The 10,949-nt window shown below is 42.5% G+C and overlaps 1 protein-coding gene across 1 annotated transcript; it reads left to right on the forward strand.

Annotated features, from left to right (window-relative positions):
- Positions 1-2,091: 2,091 nt before the first annotated feature.
- LOC147627286 (stress-response A/B barrel domain-containing protein HS1-like) lies at positions 2,092-4,130 on the forward strand. The gene is made up of 2 exons (XM_086815916.1): positions 2,092-2,382; positions 3,852-4,130. The coding sequence occupies exons 1-2, from the start codon at positions 2,252-2,254 to the stop codon at positions 4,042-4,044; spliced, it is 324 nt and encodes a 107-aa protein (XP_086672042.1). The 5' UTR covers positions 2,092-2,251; the 3' UTR covers positions 4,045-4,130.
- Positions 4,131-10,949: the final 6,819 nt, after the last annotated feature.

Below are 10,949 nucleotides of genomic sequence, written 5' to 3' on the forward strand. Positions count from 1 at the left end.
ATCGCTTTTTCTCAAAGAGGCGCGGTTTTTTGGGCTCCCTGCAGGTGGTTTTGCATGTAATCAATGTCTTGCCTAAACCAATATGCAGGTGGTTTTGCATGTAATCAATGTCTTGCCTAAACCAGTATGCAGGTGGTTTTGCATGTAATCAATGTCTTGCCTAAACCAGTATGCAGGTGGTTTTGCATGTAATCAATGTCTTGCCTAAACCAGTATATGCAGGTGGTTTTGCATGTAATCAATGTCTTGCCTAAACCATACAAGGTTGAGACCTTTGGTTTTTCTTCTTTCCACCATATACAAAGCCTTTGACCTTCATGGATTCCTTCTGCCCAATTTCTCCACGAGATACCTTCTCTTTGACTGTGGATACCTTCTCTTTGAGTGTGGTTGGCTCTGATACCACTGTCAGGAACTTGCCACACAAAAGAGAATCAAAGTACCAAAATCGCACAGAGTAATCACGAATAAATATTCAACTCCAAACAAATAATAGATTCAGACATATTACACATAGACATGGAAATAAACATGGAAGATAAACCATAGACTTGAAAACTATGCGCAAAATAAAACATCACCATCAATCAACAAGGATTGGGTTAAATCTCCTCCTCAAGCGTGCTGGCTCCTTGCATGACATGAGTATTTAATCATGTATTCCTCAAAAAATAGCCCTTGAGGCAATCGTGAAGCTTTTTGCCAAAAATAGGGCTCTTTTTACAAAAAAAATCAATCCTTCTACTAGAGGATGTTCACACACATCTAGTGTGTACCAAAAACAATAGTGAACCTCTAGTTCACACGCCTTACACCCGTGCACATCGGGGTGCGTAAATATACGAGTACAAATAAATGGCACATGGCCAACCAACAATGATGAAGTATAACTCATAAATGTCGAGGCGATGTAAACGCCCATGCACATGACAAAATCCGCGCGACACCTCATTCGGTGACCCTTGCACACTCATGCCTGTGCGACACCTCGTTCGGTGACCCTCACACAAGCACAACGCCTCATTCAGCATCCTCGTACTCTCAACAAGTCAACATGTTAGGTGAGGCAATCAAACACCAATATCAACAACACTAGTATGCGTACACATGGCATCACCCAATCACAACATACATAGCATAGACCTACAAAGCATATGCCAATCACACTTACAATAATGTAGTATTTAATATGACATCACTCACGATACTAATTGCAAGCATGGCACAATGGTCGGTGGGCGTCCCCAATAGACCATAGAGGGCCAATAATGTAACAAGTATTCCCTACAAAGACTTCCCTACTTTGAAAAACTATAAAACCTTATCGTGCTCTCTCTCTCTCTCTCTCTCTCTCTCTCTCTCTCAGGCATCGTTAGGCTCACTTCTAGGTGAGCACCCATTCTTGCACCCTACTATTGTTGTGAAGGAAAACATGTTCCTAGAAGAGAGAGTCAACCTTGTGTTACACACCCATGGGTTTTGCAAGTTGCTCAAGGAAGAAAAAATTTATAGGTGGAAAACTTCCATCCCACGAAATTGCAAGAAGTTGTTTTTTTGTGTTGCCATAGAAATGTGTCTTGAGAGTTACAATTTTATATAGAGAAAGGAGCCATTGATTTAAAAATTTGTTAAAAGAATATTTTTTAATCAATGGCTCTAATAAGGATGGAGCCATGGCGTAGAGGATAAGGATGGAGTCAATTGTATTGAGTGTAGAAAATATTAGGATGGAGTCAAATCTCTCCTAGGTGACGGCTATAGGAGAACGAGACACAAAGAGAGAGAGAGAGAGAGAGAGAGAGAGAGAGAGAGAGAGCCTCCTCCTCCTCGAGCTTACCCTCCATTGCGCGTAGGAGCATGCACCGAGAAACGATGCATGCAATCCAAGTGTCCAAGTCATTAAAAAAGGCAGATTTGATTCATTTTTAAAAAATGTCTTAAAACCTTTGAGAATACACACTCATTAATTAATTAATACCCAAAAAATGATTTTGGATGCTTATTTTGCATTGAGGCTTGAGTGTAGAAAATATTATTAGGATGGAGTCGATTGCATTGAGTGTAGGAGCCATTGCATTGAGAGAGTAGAAAATATTTCAAAATATTATTATACTCTTTTCACATCCCGGGAGGCAAAGATGCTGGCATGTAAGCAGGAAGTACTGGGGACGGGCAAACCTACTTGCTGTGAGGGACACAGGTACCCTAGAGAGAGAGGGAGAGAGGGAGCGAGTCCGCTTAGATTTTAGCTATGGCGGAGACTGTAAAGCATGTGGTTATGGTGAAGTTCAAGGATGATATCTCAGCTGAGCAGCAGGAGAGCCTCATCAAGGGTTTTCACGGCCTTGCTGCCCTCATCCCCCACATCAAAGCCTTTGAATGGTACGCACACACTCTCTCTCTCTCTCTCTCCACAAGCATCATCTGCTACCATAAATATTTAGTGTGTTTAAAGCATCATCTGTTGCCACAAATATTTACAGAATCCCCCCTGAGCATCATCTGTAACCACATGCCCATGTGAGAGAAGTAGGAAGCATGTACCGACCAAATGAAGACTGGCCGGATGAGCAGCAGATTGGGCCTCCAAAACAAGGTTGGTTCAGCTTGTTCCTGGCAAGGACAGGCACCTACCTAGCATGGGCAAGTCAGGGTGCCCAAACCATGCGCAGTGGTGGTCAGATGCATCCTCATCTCCCAAGCAACCCCTGCAAGAAAGACAAACAACACAAACCAACATATTCATGGTGCTGGCTCGTCTCCACCCAACCATCTGGAGCACCCCCAAGCTAGAGGCTAGAGCCACGCTTTTGCCCAAACCCCGGCATCCCGTACCATGGGGGCCCGCTAGTCCAGGTTTATGGCTCAAGCCATGCAACCATGGGCAAAGCCATGCTTGGGTCCTGATCCCCAATTAGTCCCCCCCTCGTGGGGATGTTCACTTATGAGCCAACAACTCACTTACATAGGGCTTGGGTCCATGTTGTGCGTCATAACAGAATTGGACAAGGGCCTGAGGTTATGATTGGGACCAGGCAATTAGCTTGGTAAGGTAGTCCATGGATGCCTTTGAGAATTAACCAGCTGGCTCAGTGGCATGCTCTGCATGGCTTTGTGATATATGCAGGGTGTGTCATGATGTGGTCATAGACAGGCAGTGATTGCTTCATAATAGACAATGTTCCTCTACACTATTGATGAGGTTTCAGAGGTCGCAAGTAAAGGGAATAAAGCATCTTGCTCTAGTGACTTATCTTGCAGCAGATGATCATGTCCATGGAGCTCCAAGACATGGTGATGGGGTCTCATTTGATGCTTTTTTGCACGAATCGGAGTTTGGGTCATGCAGGTTGGTATGTGTGCAGAATTTGTTACCCTTAGTTCATCCAATGATTAGACGTAAGGTACAAGAGGAAGATAGTAAGATGCGTTTTGCAAGGCCGAAGACTATCAATAGAGGAAGGACGAATGTTTACTGTTCAAATTTTGGCTTCAAGTTGAACTTAAGATGACATTGTAGATGGCCCTTGTAAACTCGGCAACATACAGCTAGTCATATGGTAGGCAGTATACTAATTTGAACTCAAGATCTTTACAGACATCTCCCTTGCCCATAGGTGATCCTCCGCCCCTAAGAGACTACCCCTGTCATACAACACTGCACTTGCCTTTATGGATTTCTACTGATACCTATGAGGAGCAAACTGCTACAAGCACTGGTGACTCTGCATTATTTCCTTTTTGTTATATTGTTGGAACTATTTCCTTTACGCAAAGCGAGAAATTATATTTTTCTTATTTGATGTTTTTTTGGTTTATGCTTTTTGTTTCTCTCTTTGAGCTTGCTGTAGGGGGACAGATATAAGTGTGGAGAACCGACATCAGGGATTCACCCATGTATTTGTATTGACTTTTGAGTCACCTCAAGGTCGTGATGCTTACCTCGTCCACCCCGCACATGAAGAGTTTAAAACCAAGATTGTACCAGCACTGGATAAACTTGTTATAGTTGACTACCTTCCATCCCCAGTGGAGTGTTCATGAAGCAAGAGTAGAATGTAGAAGTCAAAAAATAATGGGGATGATTTCTGTACTGTTTTATTTTTGCAAATCAAGTGTAGTGTTTCTCATACCTGTTTGTGTGGATGGAGGATCACAGTTACTAAGTGCAATTAAAATAGAGATAGGCAAAGACCTTATGTGTTGAAGCTTATAATTTGCACACATAGTAGTAAAGACATGGTATTGAAAGTCCAGTTCAAAACAGCTTGCTTGATAAATAGGTGCTTCTTTTTAGGATATACTAGTGTGACAGACCACTAGCACATAGCCTAGTTGTTGCGCATTGAACTCCCCAGGGGAGGACCTGGGTTCGAATCGCAATAGGTGTGGTTGTGGCGGTGTCACTTTGTAAGAGGAGGCCCACATGTGCGTGTAGAAAAATTAAAAAAAGGATATACTAGTGTGACACCCCTGGGATGCTGTTACATTTTGAATGGACAGCAATTAAAGGAAGAAAATGCATCAAAGTAATGACTTGAAAGAATTTACTGAAAGGGATCTATGGCAGTACATCATGAGCTTGAGAGGGGTTGTTGAGATTCAAGCTCGATGTCAGCTTGTGTCAGTTGCACTATATGCTAGCATGTTAGGTAGTAACATATGTGAGACATAAATGACCGCATCCGGTTGGTCATAGTGTGTGGACATTAGCTAGGGTTAGCAGTGTGTGGACACAACACATGTACTGTGTTGTAGATTATGGCTTTATGCATTGTGTGTGAAGGGAGATGGCTTCCCTCTATGGTTAGGGTTTGCTCCTGTGTGTGTGTCTTATCTTCCTCTACCTGTTTTTCATCAATATAGATATCTGGCACAAATGTATTGGTCATGTGAATGAGCAGCAAATGAAGTCTATGAAAAAATAAAAATTTGTCACAGATTTGTCAAATTTTAAGGTAGATGGAATGCATAAAGTATATGAAGCATGTCAATTTGGAAAGCAAACAAAGAATGTATTTTCACATGATATGAATGTAAGTAAGAGAGCAGTTGATGTGGTGCACTCAAATGTATGGGGGTTAACAAAGATGACATCAATGGGGAAGGATGTCATTCTTATATAACCTTCATTGATTGATCACACAAGGCTGATGTGGGTCTATTTCATGAAAGAGAAAAGTGAAATGTTTACTCACTTTTAAAATTTTAAAATGTTGACTGAAGAGCAAACAAGTTCACTGATTAAGTATCTAAGGTTAGATGGAGAGGGAGAGTACTTCTCTAATGAGTTCAGTGTGAGTACTTCAGAAAGCATAGATTTCAGAGGTAATTTATATGCAGTGTGAGTACTTGAGAAAGCATGGAATTTAGAGGCAGTTCACACATGCAGGTACACTCTGTAGTAGCAAAATGGCGTTGCGCTGAGAGGAAGAATACACACATTGCAAAAATTATATTGATAGCTAAGAAGAGCATGTCTCACCATTATTGAGTTGAAGTAGCGAATATAGTTTACATTATGAAGAGAATCTCCACAACACGGCAGTGCATGGTGTGACTCAAGAGGAGAAGCATACTAGAAAAAAACTAGATTTGTCACACTTGAGAGTGTTTGGATGCATTACATCTGTATACATTCTTGATTAGCTACATAGTAAGTTGGATCCAAAGGCTGAAAAATGTTACTCCCTTGAGCAAAAGAGGGTACATATGTTATAACCCTGTCACATGTGAGATGAGAGTGAGAAGGGATGTTGTCTTTGATGAGATAATTAGTTGGTATTCTGATATAAAAGACTCGATTAGGGTTGATGCACAGGAAGAGGTGGTTGCACAAAATACAGGTCAATCACAATCACAATCATTGGAGTGAATCGAGAGAGTTCTCTAGCAGTGGGTCTATTGATAGACCATGAAGTGACATGCTACGTTAGAAAATCAATCCTGTAAGTTCATCAAGTGTATTGTATAAAGGTAAAGAGAAGGTTGATGAGTTCCTTGGTATGCTTGACATTCAACAAGGCATTCATATGTTAATAGAGAGTCTAGTGGCTCAAAAAACAGAGCCTCGATGAGGAGTTTGGGATTCTAGCTACCAGGACACCTGGTGTAAGAAAGATTGAGACAATCCCATAAGGACACTAAAGGATAGATCCAAAACCATACAAGGTAGGGTCAGTGCAAAGGGTCTCCACTCAAGAAGAAGTTTGACATGAAGTATTTGGGTGAGCTGAGATACTTTCTTGGCATTAGGGTCATCAAGTTTCCTAAGGGCATATGGCTGTCACAGAGACAGTATGGATTGGACATGTTGTCCAAATATAGTGTGGCTGGGTGTAAGCCCATTTTCATACCATTGGATCAGAATGGCAAGATGAGTGCAAACATAGGTGAGATTTTGGAGAATGCCACTATTTACATGAAGATCATAGGTAGCTGATCTACATGGCAATCATGAGGCCAGACATGACCGGCATAGTTGGGTTGGACGGTCAATTTATGCAGGAGTTTTCTCAAAAGCCATAGTGTGAGATGTGCACTATGCTATAGTGGATTATGGTCTCTTCTATGAGGGTGGTGTACACCATTGCAGGTGTATGGATACACTTATGCAGATTGGGCTAGTAGCATCTTGGACAAAAGATCTACTAGCGGGTTTATGTTTTCCTTTGTGAGTGGTGCTATTACATGGAGTAGCATAACAGTTGCATATCGAGTATAAAGATAGAGTATAGTGGTGCTCGACAGTTTTCTATCAAGCACACAATTGCCTTGTCAAGTATAGAGATAGAGTACAGGGGTGTTGCGTGATGGCAGCACGTGAGGTAGCAGGGGATGTGTACCAAAACAAGAAGGGGAAGAGATGATAATGCTCTGACCCATGTACTACTTCCTTTGCCTTTTGGTAGCCTCCTTTACTTTCTGCTCAGCTCCTTAGCCTGAACTAGGCTCTGTTACCATAAAAAAGATTGGGGGAGGAGAGAGAGCTTGAGTTCTTGCAAGCGCACACACACTCACACAACAATGGATCAGACACACACAAAGATGGAAGGCTGAAATCTTCTTCTCCTTGTTGCTCTCAAAAGAGGATAAGTAAAAACCAACATAAGTACTAAAGTACTATGTACAAGCAGTCCATAATGTGCATGTTAAGTAGGTGAGTTGGTAAGATAAGTATCCCTTAAATCGGTTGGACTAGGTAGGTATAGTCCAATTGTAGAATCATTGGTGAAGATCCATCATGTTGGCTACCAAACATGCCAGTTGTGTAAAGGTGGAACGGTCACCCAGGCACATCATGAGTGTCAGCTCATGTTGAACTTGGCATCTCAACACATCAAAGGTGTGCCTCCCAAAGTAGTAAAGCACACCATTCCCATCATGGAAAGGGGTAAGATTTTAAGGCATGAAGCTTGACATCTCAACGCATGAAAGGTGTGTCTCTCAAAGTAGTCAAGCACACCATTCCCATCGTGGAAAGTGGTAAGCTTGACATCTCAACGCATGAAAGGTGTGTCTCTCAAAGTAGTCAAGCACACCATTCCCATCGTGGAAAGGGGTAAGATTTTAAGGCATGAAGCTTGACATCTCAACGCATGAAAGGCGTGTCTCTCAAAGTAGTCAAGCACACCATTCCCATCGCGGAAAGGTGTGTCTCTCAAAGTAGTCAAGCACACCATTCCCATCGTGGTAAGCCTTTAAGGCATGGAGCTTACCAAATGAACCCTAAGAACTCTTGGATGGTCAAGTAGGAAATGGACATGCCCACTGATGTTTATGAGATTAAACATATGGAATGGGTATCCCCAAAGTTTAATGTAGCCATTGTCAAACTAACCCTTGCTATTCCTAGAGCATGCACTGGAGAGAGTTGCAGGTAAGGTTCTCGCACTATAACCAAGTTAAAATAGACCCTAAGGACCAACACAAAACAAAATCATGGGGCACTTACGCATAGATGTGTAAAGTTTCTTGTCTAGGGAGTTTTTTCCTCTGAAATTTTCCACATTGGAAATTGTCCCTTGGATGGGAAGTTATATATGTAATGTGTCTACAAGAACCATGCACAAATAATTCCTCCTTGGAAGGTGTGGATGGGGCACATAGATGCCCAATTGACTCGGATTCACAGACCGCCTCACTATAACTTGCCTTCAAGTAAGCAACGATGATCATGAACAGATGAAGAAATAGAAACCCAAAAGACTCAAAAACCAAATAGGGACACACAATAGCCCTCATAATCAACCAGGTCTCTTAAAAAAACATGCCTTTGCTTCAACTCACGGTAGAGGAAAGCTGCCTAATTCCATTAAAAGAGTTCTATTAAAAGCCTCTCCAAAATAGTTCATAGCTTCTCCTCCACTCCCCCCCCCCCTTGAACAATCACCCTCACACCACATTTTTAAACACAAATAACACCACAACAAATATTCCTCTTGAGGCAACACCCTATAGTCCTTGCCATAACATGATCTATCATCATGTTAAAGAAGGACACAAATGGTGGGTGCCCAAAAGCATACTTTGGGCACATGGATATTATGAAAAGAATGATAGCCCACCTAAGAGATGACTCAAACCCATACCCAACATCACAAACCACACGAAGGGAAAACCCAGCATGGGCTCAAAGTCCCCCCACAAAGCTAGTGGGTTGAAGAGAAGTTAATGTGTGACCAAGACTATTATGAAGGTAACACTCTACTATGGCTTCGACATGGGCCCCTCACCTCCCTGAACCACTGACCCCATAGGCTTGGCCCACACCCCTAATGCACAAGGCTATGTTAACATTAATAACTACATATGGGTGTCCAAATCTACTACATCAAAGCATGCACCTTTTGTGCCTCTCCAAAAGTCAACCACCATGTAGCAATGTCCCCCTTTGAAACCACAACCTCTAGTAAATAACCACCTTGATTGAGGGAAAAGAGAAAATGGAGGAGAAGCAACCAACAATGGGAAACCAGGCTTTGAGAGGGATGACGTTCCATCCACACCATCATCATCCTAAGAGGCAACCCTCGAAAGGATCTTAGTATTCTACTTGTCTTCTGTGCCCAGTAGCCCCTAGGCAGACTTCCTCACCTCACCACAAGGAAGTGCAAAGCCTCAACCCCTAGTAGGCAGACTTCCTCACCTCACCACCACACTGGTAAACGTAAAGCCTCAACCACACAAGCCATTACCCTACTAGGCCTAATTAATCTACATTCTCAACTGGTAAACTAAGCCTCAACCCCTAGTAGGCAGACTTCCTCACCTCACCACCACACTGGTAAACGTAAAGCCTCAACCACACAAGCCATTACCCTACTAGGCCTAATTAATCTACATTCTCTAGCCTCAACATATGGACAAGAAATAGGTACAAACTAAAAAGTGAGGGGTGTCAAATATTGAAGAAAGTAGTGGAATGTCAAAGTAAGAAATTATGCTATAGCATCAATAGATATGGGCAAGAAATAGGTATAAACCAGTAAAGTAAGGGGTGTAAAATGTTGAATAAATAAGTGGAATGTCAAAGTAAGAAATTATGCAATAGAAGTTGGAGAATGTAGGTAAACAAGGAACCGGAAGTGTTGGAGGGTAGAGAGTCCCCAATGAAACACCATTCACCTCCATGAATTTTTCATCAATATTCATCTGAGTACATCATTAAATGGGAGGGCCATGGTTGGAGAAAGGTTGGTCCATGGTACTTACTACCCACCACCACCACCTAATTATCATGGCTGAGGAGAACATGCCCATAACATTGACTCCCTCAAAGAAGAGAACGTCCCTTGAGGTACATCACCTCAAAGGGCCCTGTTTCAAGAAACAGTCACTCTACATGATTCAAGAAATAGTCACTCTACATGAAGATCATGTCTCTAAACAAGGTAGAGCATAAAGTCATCACCTCCACAATGCACCCCATGCTACAACACTGCTCATCGGCCAAAGGTGATGACCTTCATGGATAAGACTTGGCAACATGGTAGCAATTCCCATCTGAGGCATGAAACTCTTCCCATGCATGAGATTCATTTCCACCTAAGATGCCAACCACTACTACACTGTCAAAGTCAAGGATCATCCCCCATGCACACTATCCTTCTTGTGGTAGGAGATGCCCTTCACTTTCCCTTGCGTAAAAGGCCCTTGCATCATGGAAAAGACGTAGGAAACAACCACTTTGCCCAACCACACTCGGGAGCATAAAATAGCTCAACCGAGAAGCCAATTTTCCATGACCTAGTGCAAAAATGCAAGGGTAGGGTGTGTCACTCATCTCATGAATACTTGTGTTTGGGATCCTCATAGGTTGTGCCGCCCACCGCCTCAAAGGAGCACCCGAGAGCTCCACTCCGCCGCCACTGCCTCCGCACTCCAAACATAGCTCGACCCTCCTCACACTCAATCCCACACTCTCACCCTCTCACACACATGCAATGAGCACACAAGAGCTTAGATTAAAATAGGCAAGCAAGACTCAAGAGAGCAAGAGAGTAGAGAAGAAGAGCACTCTATTGATTATGCATAAGAGAATGAATGGTGAGAATACAAATTGACCCTTATCTTGGTCCCAAGCATTCACTCCTTGGCCAGCCATACTTAAAACATAGGTCCATGGCTATCCAAGGGTGCCTAGGCTCGTGCAAACACTTAATCTAAGCATGCAATCTCAATAATTAATCCTGTGGTGGCACATCTTTCATAGACAAGTGGTGATCGCACACGTAAAATATACAATATTATCACTTGTGCGAACACTTAATCTAAGCATGAAATCTCAATAATTAATCATGTGGCATGCCTTTCATAGACAAGTGGTGATCGCACACGTAAAATATACAATATTATCATTTCTAATGCCAATGGCCCAATGAAATGGCGGTTGCCAATGAAATGGCATTGACGGTGGAGAATTGTCCAATGAGGGTTAACATGCCTCT

The sequence above is a fragment of the Cibotium barometz genome, chromosome 21 (genome assembly GCF_041138505.1).
Source record: "Cibotium barometz isolate CiBa-2024 chromosome 21, ASM4113850v1, whole genome shotgun sequence".
NCBI classification, from domain to species: domain Eukaryota; kingdom Viridiplantae; phylum Streptophyta; class Polypodiopsida; order Cyatheales; family Cibotiaceae; genus Cibotium; species Cibotium barometz.

Bases quoted from the DNA above. Each gene is read 5' to 3' on its own strand.
- LOC147627286 (XM_086815916.1), top strand. From the start codon at position 2,252: ATGGCGGAGACTGTAAAGCATGTGGTTATGGTGAAGTTCAAGGATGAT. The intron at 2,383-3,851 runs GTACGCACACAC...AGCTTGCTGTAG, and splicing joins CACATCAAAGCCTTTGAATG to GGGGACAGATATAAGTGTGG.